Source organism: Silene latifolia, chromosome 2 (genome assembly GCF_048544455.1).
Source record: "Silene latifolia isolate original U9 population chromosome 2, ASM4854445v1, whole genome shotgun sequence".
In the NCBI taxonomy this organism is placed as follows: domain Eukaryota; kingdom Viridiplantae; phylum Streptophyta; class Magnoliopsida; order Caryophyllales; family Caryophyllaceae; genus Silene; species Silene latifolia.
In genome coordinates this window covers 86,992,485-87,016,061 of record NC_133527.1, presented here as the reverse complement: position 1 = coordinate 87,016,061, position 23,577 = coordinate 86,992,485, and the positions used below count along the sequence as shown (strand labels likewise).

Below are 23,577 nucleotides of genomic sequence, written 5' to 3'. Positions count from 1 at the left end.
GGAAATAGAAAAACAGCTGCTAAAACCGGTACGAAAAGGGGTGGAGGTGGTGATGAGGAGGTTGAGAGTTCCAATAAGCAAAGAGGTACAATAATAACCAAAATTAAAAGGTGGGGTTGTGAAGCGATGATCAAATTCATGTTCCATGAAAACATGTACAAGATTGAACAATTCCGTGAGGGTGACAATCACCCAGTCACGCCGGTCAAAAATAGGGAATTTGAGAAACTTGCTGACAATATAAATCAACTAAACGAATATCATAAGCAATTGATTATCCATAATTCGAGATTGAATGTCGGGGCTAGTTTAACATACAACTTATGCAAGGAACAAGCAGAGGGTTTCGAAAATGTGGGAGCTACCCTTATGCAGTTCAAGAATTTCCAAAGGAATGTAAGTGTCTACTTAATGGCAAGGATGGACATATGTTCATCTCTCATTTAGAAACACTCCGAGAAACAAAAGGGTTGGTATTTGCATATGAAATAGATGCTGACAGTGCTTTGACAAGAATTTTTTCGACAAATGCGGATTCCATCAGATGTTACGCATTGTTTGGTGATGCTATTTCATTCGATCCAACCTATGGAACGAACAAATATAATATGAAATTCGCGCCTTTCAGTGGGATTGACAATCAGAAAAAGTCAATAACATTTGGATGCGTGCTTTTAGAGCTTGAAGACGATGACTCATTTATTTGGGCATTTCCGCAGTTTCTGAAAGCAATGGATGGCAAAGAACCCAATTACATCATCAGTGACCAAGATGCCGGAATAATAAATGCAGTTCCAGGTGTGTTTGGAATATCTTACTTTTGTGAAACTCGTTATTTATTTGGTGAATCTAGGAACATTATTCGTGAATCTTGAAGTTTATTTTGTGAATCATAGAGCGTGTTTTGTGAACTTATATGATAATTTTGTGAAACTTGATCATAAGTGGTTGAAATCATGTTCTTTGCTCTTTTCCTTATTTTGTGAATCTTAGGGCTTGTTTTGTGAATCTTAGATCTTGATTAAACTTGGTCATAAGTTGTTGAAATTGCCTATTTTGTTATTTCTCTTATCTTGTGAATCTGAGACCTTGTTTAGTGAATATTAAAGCTTGATTTGTGACCATAGAAGATAATACTCTGACAATAGATAATGTGGATTTTGTGACTTGCAGAAGTGTTTCAAAAAGCAAGACATCGCTTTTGCATGTGGCACATTATGAAGAAAGTAACAGACAAGGTTGAGACCACAATTTGCAAAGAGACCGATTTCTTAAGTCGTCTGAACAATGTTGTCTAGAGCGAGGACTTGGAGCCTGAGGAATTTGAAGAGAATTGGGCTAAGGTCATTAGCGAGTTTTCGTTAGAAGAAAATAAATGGTTGACTGGCAAATTTGTGGAACGAGAGAAGGGGATACCCACTTATTTCAGGAATGTGCCGATGGGCAAATTTTAAAAACCACACAAAGATCAGAGAGTTCGAATAGCTTTTTCAAGAGATTTGAAAATAAATATGGGACTCTCGTAGAATTTTGGATGAGATTTGAGAGTGTCATAGACCAACAAAGGCAGAATCTAAAGCTTCTTGAACCACAGAGCCACAACTCAATACCTAAAACCCTATTCGGGTCAAACTGGGAGGCCCATGCAGTTAAGGTCTATACACATGAAGTGTTTTTCGACTTCCAAGAGGAGGTTAAATTATTGGTAAATGTGTGTAGTGTTTGTGGATACACCCCACCAGATCCAGTAACTAACTTTGAAATTTCAATTGTTGAGGACGCAAACAAGCGAAAGAGATATGCAGTTGAGTACAATAGGAGAACAATGGATGTCCGTTGTACATGTAAATTGTTTGAAAGGAAAGGTATTTTATGCAACCACATCATTTGGATTTGCTCGGGAAAGTTTAAGGAAATACCTGAGAAATACATTTTGCGTAGGTGGAGTAAGAATGCACTCAGAAACCCAGTTTATGATTTGAATGTTAATCTGCTGGAAAACTACGATCTTACTGGTAATAGTAAATTTGGAATGTCTCGGGTGTGGTCTGAGATTTACGCAACTGTTGATATGCTCAAAAGAAAAGAAGAAGAGTCAGATATGAGAGAGTTTGAAAAGCTAATTAATAAATTCCGAGAGAAGTTGGAGCCAGACCGAGAGCCTTTGACCAAAGAACAAGAATTGGAGGTCCTTCTCAACTGCAAGGCTCCAAACGAAATCAAGATCTTACCACCTAAAGTCTTTAAATACAAAGGTAGTGGTAAAAGGTTGGTGAGCAGCAAAAATAAGGCAATTATGAAGGCAAAAAAACCGAAAAGGTTGTGTGCTAAGTGTATGACGTGAGCGTGTCGTTGTACGCCCAATCAAAACACATTTATAATACTCAACAAAAACTAGTTAGCGGTAAGTCGAGGTCGATCCATGGGACGGTGTGCTTTGGGTTCTAAGTATATCTATCTCAATTTATGCTAGTGTCAAAATTTAGTAGGGTTTGTGGTTGTGTTCTAGACTAATAAAAGCAATAAAGTAAAACAAGCAATAAAAGGAAGGATGTAAGCAAATGATTAAAAGTGCTAGGATATCATGGGGTCATAGGGGATTCATGGTTTTAATCATACAAACATGTTTACAATTATATGCAAGCAATTAGTGTTGTGGAGAAACCGAGTTGGTTTATGTCTTACGGTTCATAGGAAGAGTTGGGTCCCGGAGCCGAATCGATTAGATTGTACAACACCTACAAGTCGACTTACTTTCCTCCTATTCAACTTCTATGCATGGTCTAACAAGACTCGAGTTGGTTTATATCTTACAAGTCAAGTTGAGTAGATAAGAGATGGTTGTAAATGCAAGGATTCATAGGCTTAACATTTCATCAAACATAACATGTGCACAAAGTTGACATCACAACAAGCAAGCAATTTGATCATGTGAACATATTAGATTAAGCATGAATCAATCCCATGTTGGTTTCCCCTAGTTACCCATTAATCCTAGCTAAAGAAACTACTCACTCATTATCAAGTTTAACATGTTAATAAGGTTGTCAATCATACTAACAAAGCCAAACATGATGAACAAGTAATAAAGATTAACAATAATTAAACCAAGGATTAAGAGAATTACACCTATGGAGATTCCAAAATAATAATGCAAAGAATAATAGAAGAACTTGATGATTGATGGAAGGTTGTCAATCTCCCAATAATAACCCAATAATCTTCAATTACCCAATAATAAACTTGAATAATAAACTTGAACAATAATTATGGAAAGATTAATGTGTAATTTGTGGAAAGATTAAAGAGTAATCAATTCTAATCTACTCCTAATCTAATCTAAGGAAGGATTTTTCTAGCTAAAAAGACGTGTCCTTTTGATTACTACAAATGGGGTATTTATAGTAGAGATTCATTAGGTTAACTAAGGCTAAATTAGTAATTACACTTTTTAGTTTAGAGTAGGGAGACGCCGGTATTTTTCGGAGGAAGGGCATCTTTCTTTGAAGCTTGAAGAAACGGATTTGTGCTGGGCTGGAATCCGTGCGTCTTAGGAACGGGACGGGCGGATTTGTGAGGCTTTGCCCGGGCGTCTTCAAGGAAATCCGGGCGTCTTCTAGGCTTGCTGCCCGGGCGTCTTTGAAGGAAGACGCACGGATTGTGCTGTGGAGGCGGGCGTCTTCCAGTCAATCCGCACGGATTGCTGGACAACTTCATTTCTTTCTTCTTTTCTTCCTTTCCTTCATAAAATCCTGGGGGATTTCCTCGGGGATGCAAGGATCCTTTCGCGTCATTGCCCAACTACTATAATATGTACAAAGGCCTTCTAATCTTGTCTCTCCTTGATGCTTGGTCATTGAATTCAATCAATTTAGTCTCATTTTGCCATGAAAATGCAAGGTTTGCACTCCTTTCCTACCAAGGACACAAAACCTCAAAGAATATGCAAAACAAAGAACTAAAGACAATAAATGACCCAAATATGCACTAAAAATCATGGGAACAAGGCTAATTTGGGGACTAAATATGCGCTAATTATGGTCACATCAAATATCCCCAAACCGAACCTTTACTCGTCCCGAGTAAAGAGGTGACAAAAACTAGACCTTTATTTAAACTATCCTAATAATATAACCGATATGAGACAATTAGCGGGTCTCACTCCGCCCCTTCAACTCACAACAAGACAACCATGAGGTAGGATGCCTTCTTGCAAGGCAAGGTGGGTCTTGCAAAAATGGCGACACATCCAAGCATTAAAGCACACAAAACAAGTAATGAATGCATCTACAAAAGTAATAGCCACTTTCTTCATCTAAGTGGCGGAAATTATCTACAAGGAAAGCAATTCAAGGGTAGACACTCCTTCATACATGCAATTTCTTCAAACTACTAAGCCTAGAAGGATACCATTAAATCACCTCCAAATTGTGTCGAGCTAGTGTACCTTTGTCCTCAATCGTTAAATGCTTTTGTCAAGAGTAGACTTCCTATGGTGTTAGAAACACTGGAGGATCGCGGAATTCCCCTTCTTGCCTAGACAAGAAGAAGGGTCGTCCCCTCTCTACCATGCACAAAAATGGATACGATGGATAAAGGGATCAATAGATATTTGAGTTTCACTTTGGGAGTTTGCTTTTGTTTTTGTTTTCCCCCTAATTTCTTGTGGCATATAACATTTGAGAACACTTTCTTGCCATTTCTTTTTGATTTTTGGCATTTCAACACTTGAAAACTTTTTGCATTTCTTTTGAACATTTTCAGTCACCCCATATGTAGTGAGGGTGCCTTATATTTGAAGCATAGGAGTCTATTTTTGCTCCTCTTTTCATTTGATGCATTTTTGCAAACTTTCTTTCACTTTTCATTTCATTGAACTCAAATTGATTTCTTTTTGTGCCCATTCCCTTTGATGACAAAAATGTGGTAGAACATGGATGATGGATGGATGCATGGTTTCAAGGGTCACCTTGGAATAAACGGTAGCCAAGGAGTTATCACACCACAAGGTACTCTTGACTAGGCCTTAATCCATGGGTCAAAGGATACTAGCATGACACATCCTAGGGTGTTTTACAAGTATTCTAACAAGCAAAGTCTTAAGAAGAAAAAGCATCTACTAGGGCCTATATACACTTGTCAAGCTTCCTAAGTAGACGGTTTCGCAAAATTTTTCTAACATGCAACTATATGCCATGATGCAACTATCATATATACATCCTAATGCATATGCTTCTACCAACTAGTATGTCATATAAACTAAATGCAACTCCTAACAACACATAGATACACAAACCACAACAACAAAATACACCACATCCTCCTTGACATGTAAGCCCATCCTCCTCATATAATGAAAAAGAAATGGAAGGGAAATAGAGATTAGAGCGATCATACCAAGCGGTCTTCATTTTCCTTTGCTAATGTCTCAAATGTAGTGTTGTATCTATGTTAGAAGAGAACAAAAGCACAAGTATATACAATTCTATACTACTAAATTAAAGAACATGTTTTTGGTTTTTGAATTTTTCAAATATTTATGGGTTTTTGTTTTATGAAATTAAAAAGACATGTTTTTGTAGTTTTCAAAAATTTTCAATTTTTATGTATTTTGGAATATAAATTCCCATCCCCCACTTTATTTTGGACATTATCCTCAATGTACATGTGGGAGTAGGAATGAAAAAAGAAAAACATGTTTTTGGATTTTTAAAGTTCTTATGGAAATTGAAGTGCAAATGCAATGTTATGAATGAATGCATGCTCTAACGAAATGCAATTCTATATGACATATATAACAAATGAATGCAATCTACACTATACTATATGATGCATGACTTCTAGTAAACTATGGTCACTTATGATCAAACCTCCCCAAACCGATTTAAACACTATCTTTAGTATAGAAAAGAATAGGATTGGTCATTAGTGACTATGCATGAATTCTAGTCTATATGCAACTATCTACATGAGTCATGTGAGATATATTACAATGCAAACTATATATATGAACTAACTAATGCAAATGCAATATGAAATAAAATACAAATGCAAGCTAAATGTATATGTATATAACTAAATGCAAGTGTAAATGTAATGCAAAGTTAAAGGAAAAGATATCTTACAAATGGTGGTTTGAGGGAGGACTCCACCAAACTTTGTTCAAATTGTAAACGCTCTTGTCCATAGAGCTCAAGGCGCTTAGTAGAAGATCAAAAGCTTGTGAACAAGCTTCAAATAAGCATAAGTATGGTTTGCTTAACTTCAAGACGAAGCTTGGCCTAAGGAATTTGTCATTCATTGTTGTTTTCTTCCTCTTCTTGGCACTTGGATATTCACGATGCTTCAAACCAACTAGCCCATGATTCTTGTCATTATATGGTAAGAAGTATGGTTCATATTCGTCCGGAGACTTTAACTCACCACCTTCTTTTTCCGCTTTGGTGACGATGATAGCTTTTGAATTTATCAATCCTTCAAGAGTAGAAGGAGAATTCTCATGACCTTGATGACCGAGTTCCTTGGAAGTGGACATTGTGGGTGCCAAATTTCCACAAGTAGCTTCACGTGCAAGTTTCTCTTTGAGCTTTGCCACCAAGTAGCTTTTGTATGATGCCTTGACCTTTTGAAGAAGGTCCACCATATCCTCTCCAACAATCATTGGCTCCATGGTAGGGGCCAAGTAGTCTTCATGGGAAATGGGGAAAAAGAATTCATCATCTTCATGGAAGCATACCTCAAACTTCTCAAGGATGGGCTCCTCAAGTAAGGCAATCTCACAACTCCATTCCTCTTCTTCATTGCAAGACACATATCCCGCATAAGCTTCTTCCATAGGCTTGTCATCATCACTATCTCCATACGAATCATAGATAGGAGCTTCACTCCTCTTCATTAACTCTTTCTCCAACACCTCAATGTTCACATCAAAAGACACACCCTCATACTCACAAAGGTTAAGAGTATTTGGCTTAATCAACCTCATGTCTTCTTCATCAAATACCACACTTTCATACTCACAAGAGCTCAAGGAGATTGGCTCTTCCCACTTCTCATCTTCCACATCAAAGGTTACTACTTCAAATTCACATTCATGATCAATGTCCAAGGAGTGGTGGGGGGTGGTTTCTTGGGATTCTCTCATTTGGGCAATTTGAATCTCCAACTCCTCACCGTGGTCAACAATGCCTTGAAGAACATTGTCCCTCTTTTGGCTCTCCTCTAGCATTTGTTTGAAGAAGTTTTGTTGATCTCCCATCATTTGGAGAATCACATTTTCAATGGGTTCATCTTCTTGTTATGGGTAGGTGTGAAAGTGGTGGTATTGTGGCAATTGAAATTCATTATGAAGTGGGTATTGGGTGGGTGGTTGTTGTTGATATTGGATGTGGGGATTTTGGTGGGAAAATTTGGGGTAGTAGTTAGGATTTTCATTATATGAATAATAAGGTAGGTTTGTGTTGACTTGCTCCTCAAACTCCCCATACCCATAGTCATACTCAAAAGATCCACCACATACTCCATATGTCAAGTCTTGAGCCATCATAGCTAAGACAAGGAAACAACTACAAGCATGGAAACTACACAAAAACGGTAAGAACAATTCTTGAGGAACAAGTTCCTCAAGGTGAAAGCAAAATCAAATAGACAAACAAGTAAGAACTTAATCATATAGCACCGTCCCCGGCAACGGCGCCATTTTTGACGTGAGCGTGTAGTTGTACGCCCAATCAAAACACATTTATAATACTCAACAAACAACTAATTAGCGGTAAGTCGAGGTCGATCCATGGGACGGTGTGCTTTGGGTTCTAAGTCTATCTATCTTAATTTATGCTAGTGTCACAATTTGGTTGGGTTTGTAGTTGTGTTCTAGACTAATAAAAGCAATAAAGTAAAACAAGCAATAAAAGGAAGGATGTAAGCAAATGATTAAAAGTGCTAGGATATCATGGGGTCATAGGGGATTCATGGTTTTAATCATAAAAACATGTTTACAATTATATGCAAGCAATTAATGTTGTGGAGAAACCGAGTTGGTTTATGTCTTACGGTTCATAGGAAGAGTTGGGTCCCGGAGCCGAATCGATTAGATTGTACAACACCTACAAGTCGACTTACTTTCCTCCTATTCAACTTCTATGCATGGTCTAACAAGACTCGAGTTGGTTTATATCTTACAAGTCAAGTTGAGTAGATAAGAGATGGTTGTAAATGCAAGGATTCATAGGCTTAGAATTTCATCAAACATAACATGTGCACAAAGTTGACATCACAACAAGCAAGCAATTTGATCATGTGAACATATTAGATTAAGCATGAATCAATCCCATGTTGGTTTCCCCTAGTTACCCATTAATCCTAGCTAAAGAAACTACTCACTTATTATCAAGTTTAACATGTTAATAAGGTTGTCAATCATACTAACAAAGCCAAACATGATGAACAAGTAATAAAGATTAACAATAATTAAAACAAGGATTAAGAGAATTACACCTATGGAGATTCCAAAATAATAATGCAAAGAATAATAGAAGAACTTGATGATTGATGGAAGGTTGTCAATCTCCCAATAATAACTCAATAATCTTCAATTACCCAATAATAAACTTGAATAATAAACTTGAACAATAATTATGGAAAGATTAATGTGTAATTTGTGGAAAGATTAAAGAGTAATCTATTCTAATCTACTCCTAATCTAATCTAAGGAAGGATTTTTCTAGCTAAAAAGATGTGTCCGTTTGATTACTACAAATGGGGTATTTATAGTAGGGATTCATTAGGTTAACTAAGGCTAAATTAGTAATTACACTTTTTAGTTTAGAGTAGGGAGACGCCAGTATTTTTCGGAGGAAGGGTATCTTTCTTTGAAGCTTGAAGAAACGGATTTGTGCTGGGCTGGAATCCGTGCGTCTTAGGAACGGGACGGGCGGATTTGTGAGGCTTTGCCCGGGCGTCTTCAAGGGAATCCGGGCGTCTTCTAGGCTTGCTGCCCGGGCGTCTTTGAAGGAAGACGCACGGATTGTGCTGTGGAGGCGGGCGTCTTCCAGTCAATCCGCACAGATTGCTGGACAGCTTAATTTCTTTCTTCTTTTCTTCCTTTCCTTCATAAAATCCTTGGGGATTTCCTCGGGGATGCAAGGATCCTTTCGCGTCATTGCCCAACTACTATAATATGTACAAAGGCCTTCTAATCTTGTCTTTCCTTGATGCTTGGTCATTGAATTCAATCAATTTAGTCTCATTCTGCCATGAAAATGCAAGGTTTGCACTCCTTTCCTACCAAGGACACAAAACCTCAAAGAATATGCAAAACAAAGAACTAAAGACAATAAATGACCCAAATATGCACTAAAAAGCATGGGAACAAGGCTAATTCGGGGACTAAATATGCACTAATTATGGTCGCATCAGTGTAAACGCATATCACACCACGATAAAAGAAATTGTCCAAATGAGTTTGCAGAGCATCCTCCTGAGAATCAAGTATGTCCATTTTATTATTACTTGAAAACGCAACTACTCTTGTCTACTAATTTTTTTTTAAAAAAAAGTATCTAATCAAGGTTTGATTCTTCACATAGGGAGACACATCGGAAGAAGAGGAAGAAGGGGAAGAAGTCGAGAATGAATAATGATGTAAAGGAGTATTCTTAAGCAACGAGAATAGAGATGACGATTGAAGAAGACAAGTTTTAAGCTCGTTTTATTTTGGTCAATGTTGTGAATCCTGGAACTTATCTTGTGAAACTGGAACATAAAATTGTGAAACTTGGTCCTGAATCTAGCATCAAGCGTTTTTATCATTTCAGACCTTATTTTGTGAATCTCAGACCTTATCTTGTGAATCTCAGACCATGTTCAGTGAATCTTAGGGCTTGTTTTGTGAAACTTGGTCATTATAAGTGGTTTAAAAGCATCTATTTTGCTCTTTATTTGGTGAATATCAGACCTGTTTTTGTGAATCTCAAACCTTGTTCAGTGAATCTCAGAGCTTGTTGATTTACTTACGACGTTTATTTGTTTTCAATGTTGTGAATGCTAGACTTTAATTTGTCTAATTGTTTACTTGAAAAGTTTGTGAATCCTACGGAAGGTGGAAGGTGATTTCGTGAAACATGAACTTAAATGTGGGAAATCGTATAACAGTAGTCCAAGCCAAGCTCAAATTACTCAACTCAATGTCAAATTCCCCACATAAGTCACATAAGTGACCCATAAAAATTATTATGACTTTACAACTATCAAATATCTTTACAAGAGTTGATGAAGGCAACAATCTTGTCAACAATCTTTACAGGAGACTCGACCCACTTTTGCATATTATGACTTCACATCATCCCATCAACACGAACAATTGTCTTCTTTAATTAAACACCTATACAACCAAAAACAAGTACAATCGACTTATTTACGAAATATTCGCCAAAGTTATGAAGAAATGAACTTCACATCATTTTTAAGACAATGAAGTGTACCTTTTTAGTATTTTCATCCCATCTAAGTAGTTCCAACATGATCGATTTTCGATATTGTGGCAATTTCTGCAAAGAGTGACATATATTAATGAAGTATATATATACAACCTATCTTTATTTGGTGAATATCAGACCTTGTTTTGTGAATCTCAAACCTTGTTTAGTGAATCTTAGAGCTTGTTTAGTGAATCTCAGAGCTTGTTGATTTTAAACCACTTATAATGACCAGATTTCACAAAACAAGCCTTAAGATTCACTGAACAAGGTCTGAAATTCACAAGATAAGGCTTTATTTTCGTATACTAATGAACTTACCTCAAAATATTCACTTTTGGTCCATAAACTATCAGTGTCCAAGGCACTCAACCACTTCAACACAAAAACTCCACAATCATAACTAGACAAAAAAGACAGCAAATGAGAAAGTCCAATTTTCATTCGTAGAACTTCTCAAAATAATAACTATTGATCTGTTAACAAAAGGAAAAAGGTACATGCTTACATACCATGTTGTTTGTTGAGGGACTTCGAGATTGACAAATTCGTTCGTGTGCATGAACTCCAAAGATTTATATGACTGTCCCAAAATAGATGAAACATGGTACAACTAAAAAAAATAAAAGGCAATAACAAGATCAAAATATATTTTGGAGTATACTTTTAAAATAAAAGGCAATAACAATATTTTGGAAAAAAATGATACAAGCTCTTTGGCATGCTTGTTGTTAGGATGCACATTAATATACACGCTTGAGTCAAGGATGAAATTTTTTCCCTACTTTATATCACAGACACAAGCCGACCAATGCTTCGACGTGTCACTATACAAAGAGATAAAAACCTGAGATAGTAAATGTACAAGACAAACCATGAGATTAATACTATAATAAGGAAAATAAGTTCCAAGATTCACAAAATAAGGTCAAGGATTCACAAAATAAGGTCCAGGATTCACAAAATAAGTTCAAGGATTCACAAAATAAGTTCACAAAATAAGGTCAAGGATTCATAAAATAAGTTCACAAAAGAAGGTCCAGGATTCACAAAAGAAGGTCCAGGATTCACGAAATAAGTTCCAGGATTCACAAATAAGTTCACAAAATAAGTTCCAGGATTCACAAAATAAGTTCCAAGACTTACAAAATAAGCTCCAAGATTCACAAAACAAGTTCCAGGATTCACAAATAAGTAAAATAAACATCACAAATATCTGACCTTGTCGATATGGCTACCGTCAACTGGAGTATAATGAGACTTTATGTATTGACCCTAAACAATGGGGTTGTTTTCTCGATGAAGAGTCTACATGTCAGCAAAAGGCAATTTTAGAAACAAAGCAACTTTAAGAACGCAAAATACTTGAATATCAACATATAAAGGATTTAAAACTGACACATACTGTTTTTGGCAAGTAGAGTACATTTGTTCTACCGAGTGTGCACTTAATTCCAAACATATCAATGGCCTACAAAATTAAATTTGTTAGCAAACATAGACATCGAGTGACTTGATTTTGTTGGGAAATGTGTCCTCAACAATAGTGCGATCAAATGATTTAAATATTATTATTAAATCTCATACCAAGAATACGAAAGGGATGATACATTACATATATAGTCAACTGGTCCACACATATCGGTAATGATTGGCTGGCTAGAGTTTGACATTACTATCGTGCGACGGTGGTGATCAGTTGATCCCTTGAGGTCACACCTAAAGGACGATTCCCTTAATTGAAAAGGTTAATTGGTTGTATGCCGATACAGATTAATTAATTCCTTAAAATTGAACAAATTATTATCATAAGAGAGAAAATGACATCTTATTATAATGTGATTAAATGAGATTTTATTTAGTAATGTAAGAAGTTATATTACTAAAATTAATCGGTGTTTGCGAAACACGCGAGATGAGAATGATAGGTTAGTTATAATTACAAGATATTGTGAATTATACTAACTAGTAATTAAATGACCATTTTATGAGAAAGTAATTTTAAATTACTAGTCAATTTGTTAAATATGATTTATTTAATTTGTAAATGATATTTAATTTGTTAAATATGCATTTTAAATTAAAACATGACATAAGACATGTCACATGTCACATGACATACAATTGTACAATTGACAAAAATAAAATGGACTCCATATTACAACATGTAAACCGAAATTAGGTGGGAGTTTTAGTGGGTTTTGGTCTTATTCATTTGTCTTATTCATTTGTCCATGACACTTGATAGTGACTTGACAATGACAAAGCCTTACACCATTTGTCTTGTGAAGACAAAAAGAAAAAGAAAATGGTCCTAATACCCACCAAGGCCACCGGTTTTGTAGATGGAATTGTAAGAGGATTTTTCCTCATTTTTTATTATTCTCTCATGTTTTATGAAAAACAACTACTTCTCTCTTGTTCTTCATAAAAATTCATTTTTGTGAATCAATTTGTTTAAATCAAACACTAATAATACTAGAAGTAGTATATGAGAATTAGTAATAGATTTTAAGGTAAACTACATGACAAACATCTAGTACATGTTATTTTGTGGTATTAAGGGATAGTTTTGGGTGCTACTAATTGGAGGACTTCTAATTTGAAGTCAAGAATGTTCATCCATTAATGGAAAGCACAAGAACTAACAAGAAGGAGATTTTGTTGGTGCCCAATATGACCGAAATTATAATAGTAAAGAACATGATTTCTTCTCTTACCTTTTTAGTTTGCATGCATAAGATCTAGAATTTATTTTATGACTAAATAAATTTGAAACATATATGAATATGTTATATAAAGAGATCTAGATTTCTAACAAGCGGTATCATGAGCACAAGGTTGTTTGCATGCAAATCGGTTATAGTTTTTCCGAGTTATACGATTAACATATAAAACTTGTAAATTTGTGTTATTATGATATATCACGAAAATAATTTTTGCATGTTAAAGTTTCTGATCCTAAAATGTATTTAGGATATTTGGTTAATTTATGGATTTTTATTGTTCATTTTATTTAATATTGACATTAAAATGTGATTTTTATGATAAAAATGTCAATTTTGGACGAAAAGTAGCTAAACTTCGAATTTTCTAGTAGTTTTTGGATATGTTTTCACATATATTATTTTTAGATGATCTGGAAAGTTTCACATTTTTATGAGTTCTTATGCTCGAAATATGGATTTTTTATGTTACAAATCGAATTTAAATGAAAAATAGGTTAATATGAGAAATATTTCGAATCTGCTCATAGAAATTTAGTATGTTGTCACATGCAATTTTACAAGATTTGTGTAACATAATAGGCTATAATGAAGACTTCATGCATGATTTATGGATTTTTGATGAAAAATAGCATAAATAGTGACTTAATTCGTGAATAATTGCTAAAACATACTTCATGACTAAGGAAAAACGTCACATGTTGCATTTTATTATCTTTTTCAGATCTAAAATTTAAAAGTTGATGAATATAATTTTTCTCATGTTTTTATGATTTTTATTGATAAATCCGATAAACCGCAACATTGTTTTTCCCGATAACTTTCGAAAATTTTAACCTAAGTTTTTGAACATTATGAGTGTCATGGTATTTTTCCAGAATTTTCATGAGTTTAAATTTCAAATTTTGAATTTATTTGGAATTTTGTGATTTATTTGAAGTTTATAGCTTTTTATTGTAATTTTAGGTCCGTTAATGAACAATTTTAGAAATATGAGTTAATTATGGTCAAATAGTTAGAGGAGACTAATTTTGAGTCCTAAGAGGTTAGGGTAATTAACTTGTGCATAAATATGAATTTATGTAATTTATTGTGATTTTAAAAGGTTGAATCACGCAAATCCGTAAAAAGCGATTAATATACGATATTGGCTCCTTAAAGGCGATTTAGCATAAAATTGGGCATGTTCATACATATTATAATGCTGCATTTTATTTATGATTTTCATAATTTTAATTTATGTAATTTTGAATTATGTAATTTTACTTAGTATGGCCTTAGTTTTTTAATTGGTATTACCCGAAATGTATGGGAATATCGATTCGGTTGTAATTTATTATGATCTCGTATCACCGTCTTGTAATTTAATAGATTTTTATTTATTTTAATTACATATGTATAATAGGAAATTATGTAATTTGTTATGTAATTTAATTATTCCGGAGTTTCATAAAGACGGATTCATTCAAGACGGCGATACATAAAGACGGTGTTACCTCGAGATGCGTGCTAAAAATGAAGTTCAAGGGACCAATGGAGTTGGTTTCCGAATATGTAATAGTTAATTAGATTTTCTATTTTAGGAAGGCCATACTAGGATTTAATTTATGCTTTGCATTTTATTTATATGTCGCATGCATCGCTAAATCGCCATAACTAAAACATGCATTATCATTTTAATCGAGTTAATCGACCGTGTCAATTATAATTATCGTAGTTCACCGCTTTAGTTCACTTAAAACGTGATAGATGATAAATTGACATGACCTCTCGCTAAAACAATCAATTGAGACATAGCCTTACCAAAAAGTAGAAACCATGAAAACCTATTTCATGAGGGAGTGCACTCGGCCATCCCGGGGTACAAACCTTGTTACGTAGGGGAAGTGGGTGATAAATGTCTATCCACTGAATTCGTGTTGATGAGGGTTTCATCGGCTATCCCGTGCCCAAGTTGATGTGGATTTGGATCATGGACACATTTATTCGAAATTTGGATTGAGCTCAACGGAAGTATTCGTGACCGTAGTCGCATGTGTTCTGGGCTATAGATAAATATTAGAGTAATTTTATCGACCGAGAATTCTAAAAGTAGAATCGATTAAAGAGTTAGTCCACCGAGTTATATTGATAAGGGTTCCATCGGCTATCCTGTGCCCAAGTTAATATGAATTTGGATCTCGGAATCATTTATCATAGTTGGGTAGAGGTCACTATGTAAATGCTTTACTTGTTATTTACAAGTATTAATAAAACGATAAATGTTGAGTTTTCCACTATTCCGTTATCATATTGTTCTATTTCTTTACCGCATTTTTATACGATATCATTTCGTTTTTGATTCAAATCTCCATTAAAACATCGTAACTAAATACAAATATGAATTTTCTTCTAAAAACCTCGAATTAACCATTGCTAAGGATCTCTTGAAAAGAGTATAGATTAAAGTTATTCATTATCAAACAGGTTTTTGATTCTTGACTAACACATCTACTTACAATGGATTGTTATTCATATACTTAATTGAATTAAGTACCTTGAAGCGATAAGTTGTTTTGGTAATTAGATTTGTCAGAATTCGTAATTGACCAAAATAACGCAACCACTTCAATGAAAGTTTTAAGACTAAAACGAACAAATGAAGAGTAATCTTCATGAATTCAATTTTGCTTCTCAAAGCAAAGACTCATTGAAATGAGTGGGAGCATTCTCTTAAACCGTTAAGATGAAGACGAGGTTCAAGAAGTAAGGATTATAATGGAATTGATACAAAGTAATGTTAAAGGTAAAGTTGTTGAGAATGACGATACTAAACCTATCAATCCCGACCGATAAAGTTTCCATTGTCTTAAATGTTGGACACTAGAAAGGAAACTACCCCAAATTATTGAAGAATCAACAAGTTAGTTGTGGGACATCTAATGGGACCTTCTTCTTTAAATGTTTATTTGATTAAACATAAATTTTGCTAGTACCACTTCGTCAATATTAGAAACCAGTGGAGGTTTTCATCATTGTATTCGACACATAAGATGATTAGAATATGACGACTAGCAACAATAATATCGAGAGATAGAGTCATTATGTAATCAATCTAGTTTTGGGTTTATAGTTGTACTTAATTATGACTATTAAGTACATAAACTCTACATAAGAATATATACTTGTTACGATACAAAAGAGGTTTCACTTTTGTGACCCTATACACCACGATTTGATGTATGGCTAGCCCATTATCAAGGTGATTATATTCTAAACCAAACTAGAATGATATATCATGAAGATGATGCAAGACTCAAATTGGTAACCCAAGATCAAACCTAAGATTCTGGAATGATGAACGCTAAGAGTTATCGAGTACTCTTGAAACCATTAGATCTTATGGTATATGCGTATCTTGTATTCAAAGCAAGATGTCTCGTGCCTTTTGGTTGAAAAGGAGATCGAGGTTATAAATCATTGATTCATAATAGGTTGATCATTTTTCTTTTACCAACGATTTAAATTGACGCTAATGTGTTCACTTAATAAGGTAAATAGAGAAATCTTTGAAAAAGTTCAAATGTTCAAAGAATCACGATTTAGTCGTGATGGGATTATCAAAGTGAAGACTTTAATATAAGCCAAAGGAAATGTGATATAGAATCACAAGTTAATCACTCTTAGCACGCATTATGGATTAATGTGTGTTTGGATAAGAATTCAAACGCTATTCGATATGGTTTGGACTTCAAACAAGTTACTTTGAGTTACTTGATCCTTTTGGGGATTTTATCATTTTGTCTAGATTATTTTTCCACTCAAACTAAAACGAATCATATGAGATATGATATGGTAAGGTACCATGTTTGTAAGTTTTCAAAAGAAACAAATGCTCATTTTTCTTTACAATTATCACGAATACGACGGGTTTGCGGCTCGTGAAGCTGTCTTTCTAAAATACAAGTTTATTTTTAGAAGACAGAGTGGGAGAAATTATTCAAGAGCCACAAAGAATGTTATGTCGCAGGAAACTGGTCTTTCTTGGCTACATGAGACGTTTTGTGTAAGACGTTGTTTCTTCAAAACCTAGGAGGTTAAATTCGTCACTTGTTAAAGATGATGAATTCATGTTACTTTTAAGAAAGTAAAGAGCTTACAACTTACAAAGAAATTGTTTGATTCAAGTTGATTACTTCTGGAAAGTAACAAACAAATGACTTACATAAGAGTGTTTAAGTCACAACTCAATACAAGGCTTAGAGCCATGAGAATCCGAAATAAAAGACTTGATTAGTGACAAAGGGTTTTGTACTAATAAAGACAGATTTCAAGGTTTGATTTGTTGCAAAGGGTTTTGCACCAGTTGAAATGCTTAAGTCTATTTGGATATTCTTCTTAGGGATTGTGTTTTATTATGAGGATACACATACAACAAGTGAATCTAAAACCCACTTCTTCAATTAGAAGGAATGTATTCAATACATGTCTTGAGTTTAGTAGATTCTTGCAATCCTAAGATAATGTGAAACTTAAGAGAGAATCTTAAGTAGGACATCAATGAGTTGGAATCAATGATTTGATCATGTTATAAAACGTTTCTCGATAAGTCGAGAAGTTGTGTTTATACATGAAGTTTAGTGGGAGTTACGGAAATTTTAATTAGTCTTATATGTGAATGACATATTGATCATCAAGAATGATTTAAGACTTTTGGAGTATTATAATACATCTTAAATATCCGGATTTATGAAGATAAATCCACATGATATTAGCGTCAAATAAGAAGTCTTATGTTCATAAGATTCATGACTAAGTTCAATAAAATTGAACATATTTGATTGATTTCATTTTGCTTCCGCTGCCAAATCAATTAAATAGAAAATGATGTATAACACTTCATATACTTTGAGTATGATGAATTGTTTCAAAATCGAATTCAAGAAATAATTACCAAGTTGCCATATTGATTACCCTTAAGTGCATAATGCAAAGTGTTTTTGATGCAATTTTGTGTAAAAGGGTTACACAAGTGACAATTGACAATTGAGATTGCGCATGGTTTCCGACAAAACCATAATCTAAACACATTGGGATGGTTAAGATACCATTGTGGCTATGTTATTTAAGAAATAGATTTTCTAGAATCGTTCTAGGCAATAAAGAACAATGAGAAAAATTTACAACAGAAATTGAGTACACTTGCAATCATGGGATGTGCAAGAAGGATGAGTCCCGCACACTGTGAAAACAGTGGGAGCTATTCTAAGGCTAGAAGGCCTATGTCTTGATTGGATCTCGACACGTACTCAGAAAGTTTTGTAATGCAAATATATACATTACAAAAGAAAACGAGTATGTAGTAAGGTTGAGTAAGGTACAAGAAGTTGATAAAACCTACTAACCAAAGCCTTCTCATAGGCTAAACATGATGAGTCATGTCATTTCAATTGAATTGAAATGAACAACTACATACAAGATCAAATTAGATTATAGAACATGAAATAGTAATCAGGCATTGACTATTCATATGTGATAATCGCATTTGTCGTTCGAGTTTTTACTTTAAAAACTCTCCTTTTATACTTTGTTACATCCAAACGGGTTGTAGAGACAACATTGAACCCCGTTAAAGTGAACACAGATTAGCATTGTATTCGCCCATAGTCACTTGTATGAGGTGACGTCTCGAAGTGACTAGAGTGTGATGTGATTGATGGCAAGTTCAAGTGCCATAGAGTCATGTGAGATGACTAGTCGATCACATAGGCAGACTGTTAGGAACACTTTGTCGGGCAGTGACCGCTTATAGAGTTCTGGAAAATTTATATAGCCTGGTCGTGGCGAGAGCTACTATAGTATTATAATGAGTCGATTCTTTTGACTAAAGACTGTTCGCCTAAGATGGCACAGTTTCAGATTAACTTTGATTTGTGTTACTACGACCTTCGTAAATGGGGTCAAATGGGCATATTTTGGGTTATGATGGCTGTGGCTAGTCGAAGGGAATAAGTGCGATAGGAATTGTCCACCCCCTTGTCAGGGTTAAAACAATATCTCAGGGCCACTCGAGGAGTAATGAACTGGAAATGCGTGGCCACGCTCGGAAGTTATCTATGATAGATAAATCCGGTCAATCAGTTATTCTCCAGATCGAGGAAACCACTCTCGATATGATCACTTGCAAGTACGACCCGAAAGACACCTTGCATTGAGTGGGAGATAGTAATAGGATAAGAGAATTGGTAACGCACACTTGTCGAGGACAAGTGGGAGATTGTTGGGAAATGTGTCCTCAACAATAGTGCGATCACATGATTTAAATATCATTATTAAATCTCATATCAAGAATACGAAAGGGATGATACATTAAATATATAGTCAACTGGTCCACACATCGGTAATGATTGGCTGGCTAGAGTTTGACATTACTGTCGTGCGACGGTGGTGATCAGTTGATCCCTTGAGGTCACACCTAAAGGACGATTCCCTTAATTGAAAAGGTTAATTGGTTGTATACCGATACAGATTAATTAATTCCTTAAAATTGAACAAATTATTATCATAAGAGAGAAAATGACATCTTATTATAATGTGATTAAATGAGATTTTATTTAGTAATTTAAGAAGTTATATTACTAAAATTAATCGGTGTTTGCGAAACACGTGAGATGAGAATGATAGGTTAGTTATAATTACAAGATATTGTGAATTATACTAACTAGTAATTAAATGACCATTTTATGAGAAAGTAATTTTAAATTACTAGTCAATTTGTTAAATATGATTTATTTAATTTGTAAATGATATTTAATTTGTTAAATATGCATTTTAAATTAAAACATGACATAAGACATGTCACATGTCACATGACATACAATTGTACAATTGACAAAAATAAAATGGACTCCATATTACAACATGTAAACCGAAATTAGGTGGGAGTTTTAGTGGGTTTTGGTCTTATTCATTTGTCTTATTCATTTGTCCATGACACTTGATAGTGACTTGACAATGACAAAGCCTTACACCATTTGTCTTGTGAAGACAAAAAGAAAAAGAAAATGGTCCTAATACCCACCAAGGCCACCGGTTTTGTAGATGGAATTGTAAGAGGATTTTTCCTCATTTTTTATTATTCTCTCATGTTTTATGAAAAACAACTACTTCTCTCTCTTGTTCTTCATAAAAATTCATTTTTGTGAATCAATTTGTTTAAATCAAACACTAATAATACTAGAAGTAGTATATGAGTATTAGTAATAGATTTTAAGGTAAACTACATGACAAACATCTAGTACATGTTAGTTTGTGGTATTAAGGGATAGTTTTGGGTGCTACTAATTGGAGGGCTTCTAATTTGAAGTCAAGAATGTTCATCCATTAATGGAAAGCTCAAGAACTAACAAGAAGGAGATCTTGTTGGTGCCCAATATGACCGAAATTATAATAGTAAGGAACATGATTTCTTCTCTTACCTTTTTAGTTTGCATGCATAAGATCTAGAATTTATTTTATGACTAAATAAATTTGAAACATATATGAATATGTTATATAAAGAGATCTAGATTTCTAACAGATTTTATGAAATGTGAACAAAATGAAACAGGTTAAGTGGCGTGAACAAAATGAAAACATGGGCATGAAAAGGAAAATAATACTCAGGGGTTACTTACTTGATCCATAATAAGGCCACGCGGTCCAAGGGTCTGCAAAGCATCTCTTGTGATTTCCATCCACGGAGTAGACACCATAACATCACTTCATTATTGATAAAATACAATTAGTAGATATATTTATTACAATAAAAAAAATCAAAGCAAAAATATGACATTACTGTTGAGTTTTCTTTGATCTCTTTCGAACAAAATTCACCAATTCCATGTCAGTGTATCGAGGCCATTATAGTGCATCATTTTGGACTCTTTCTCTGGATAGGTTCTTTGAACATGTACTAACTTGATCGCACGCCCTCAACTCCTTACTGGCGGATGGTTTATCAAGGCCGGAAACAATTGGTGTATCAATGGCCATATGATGATCACTGTTCCCTACTACAGGAGGAGGAGTAGAAGTCGCAAGAATAGCTAAAACAGTAACGGCTGGGTGAGTGGGCTCATTGACGGGGGGGGGGGGGGGGGGGGGGGACATCATCAATAGCACTGGAACTTGTTTGCATATCTCTTTCGCTTGTTCTCCTCCTATTGTACTCAACCCACCGCTCTTGATTAAGATGATCATCTGCTACCACTATGGCTCATTGATGGGAGGGACATCATCAATAACAGTATTATGAGAGGGAGATAAACTATGCAACATAGGAGTTGGCTCAGAATGGTCAGGTTGTTCATCAGCTTGAATACAAGACGTTGAAGGTTCAGGTTGAGATAAAAGATGATCATCAAGTGGTATGATTTGGCATTCTGGTTTTTGTGGTGAACAACGTGACTATATTGGTTGCAAAGCTTCACCCATCACGTCCAACGCCTCCAACAATTCAGTGTTAGACCACCCACAGATTCTATCCAGATTATCCCCACTATTCTCCACATTACCCTCCACACTCTCTTGGACATTCTCCTCATTTTTCAAATTCTCCGCATTATCCTCATTCTTCACATTCTCCCTATTCTCCTCATTATTGACTTGTTGAGATAACCTAAAACCATATGCCATACCATCTACAAATGCAACTAGTTTAGAAACTGTTGGTGAGGACAGTAGTTTGCTCAGAGCTTGACTAGCAAGACATTTGTACTCCGCGAAAGCTTGAGCCATGACCTTTGCGGAAAGCGCAAGTTTATTAATAAACTCAGTAGTACTACATGAATTGTTAGGTAAATGAGGATCAACCTTTGCAGAAAGCGCAAGTTTATTAATAAACTCAGTAGTTCAACCTGAATTGTTAGGTAGAGGAGGATCAGTAGGGTCTTCATGTTCCGATTGTTGTTGTTCAGATTGTTGTTGTTCACTCGTTGGCTTTGAAGACTGCCTAAACTCAATAGTAAGAAGCAGCAAAGGTGCATGTGGCTTATTATGAGTGATGACCATTAGAGGCTCAACAGAACCCCTGCCGAAAGTTTTCTTGTCCGAATTTTTGTCATTCACTTCCTCCTTAACTCTCCGGGATATAGCTTCTTTAGTCCAAGTTGAGAGCGTTGGAAACTGCCGAGTAACAAGGCGTGATTTGAAGACACATCGGTCTAGATAAATGAAAACCAAGACCATAATAGGTCCACCAAACCAATTTTCTTTTAGCTTTTTGGTCTCAAACTCCTTCTTTTGCCAAGACTCAACTTGGGCAGCCAATTTCCGTTTGATGAAATTGCACCAGTTGAATTCGGAGATCAAGTCAATGTTTACCAAACTTTTAAGAAGTCTCAAACTTGCCCGATTCCCTACAACACCGCCTAAAAGAGCATTGAAGATATAAATGATGAAATTGTGCTTGAAATCATCTCCACCATCTCTTTGTGTAGAGAGCTTGTGCATAATGTCTTTCACTTCAATGGAACTACCTTTGTATGGACTTTTGAACTCCTCCAAAACAGACAAATAAGAAGGGCACTTATCTCCATTTTTTGCTTCAACGACAATGTTTTGACCCATTGGCAATCCCAGGCACATATGTATATCTTCCTCTAAAACAGGGAGTTTCCCATCAAACAACGATCCTTTAAAGGGGTCGTAATTCGAAACTAGCCAATACGCCTGGTCGGGACTAAATCTTTCGGTTACTTGTCGTTAGGAGCACCTAGACTAAAACACAATTTATAACTTTAAAAACAACTCTACAATTAGTAAAGAGGCAAGTAAAGGTCGGATCCCAAGGGACGGGAATTGAGATGAGATTTCTATTGCAACTAGTGGTGTCTTAAGGGGTGTCACAATTGGGGTTTGATGTAGAAGATCACTAAACTAAATACCAATGAAAGTAAACAAGCAAGATGAATAAAAAGGGATGTAAACAATTGATAAAAAGCACTAGGGTGTCATGAGGTCATAGGGGATTCATGGGAATTGATCATACAAACATATTCTCAAGTTATAAGCAAGCAATTATTGTTGTGATGGATCGAGTTGGTTTATATCTTATAATCCTAGGAAAGTTTGGGTCCCGGAGCCGAATCGATTAGATTGTACAACACCTACAAGTCGACTTAGTCTTCCCTACTCAACAACATGCATGGGCTAATGAGACTCGAGTTGGTTTATGTCTTACAAGTTTCATTGAAAAGATAGGTGATGGGTAAAAAATGCAAGGATTCATAGGCTCACATTTCATCAAACATAACATGTGCATGAGTTGAGATCACAACAAGCAAGCAAATAAAGTATGAAAGCATATTAATTTAAGCATGAATCATTCCCCATGTTGGTTTCCCCTAATTACCCAT

At 35.1% G+C, this 23,577-nt stretch overlaps 1 protein-coding gene across 1 annotated transcript; it reads left to right on the top strand.

Moving 5' to 3' along the window:
• Positions 1-323: 323 nt before the first annotated feature.
• LOC141641048 (uncharacterized) lies at positions 324-21,594 on the top strand. The gene is made up of 4 exons (XM_074449725.1): positions 324-798; positions 1,557-1,809; positions 1,942-2,290; positions 21,502-21,594. Exons 1-4 carry the CDS (start codon positions 324-326, stop codon positions 21,592-21,594), a joined length of 1,170 nt encoding a protein of 389 aa, XP_074305826.1.
• The last annotated feature ends 1,983 nt before the right edge of the window (positions 21,595-23,577 follow it).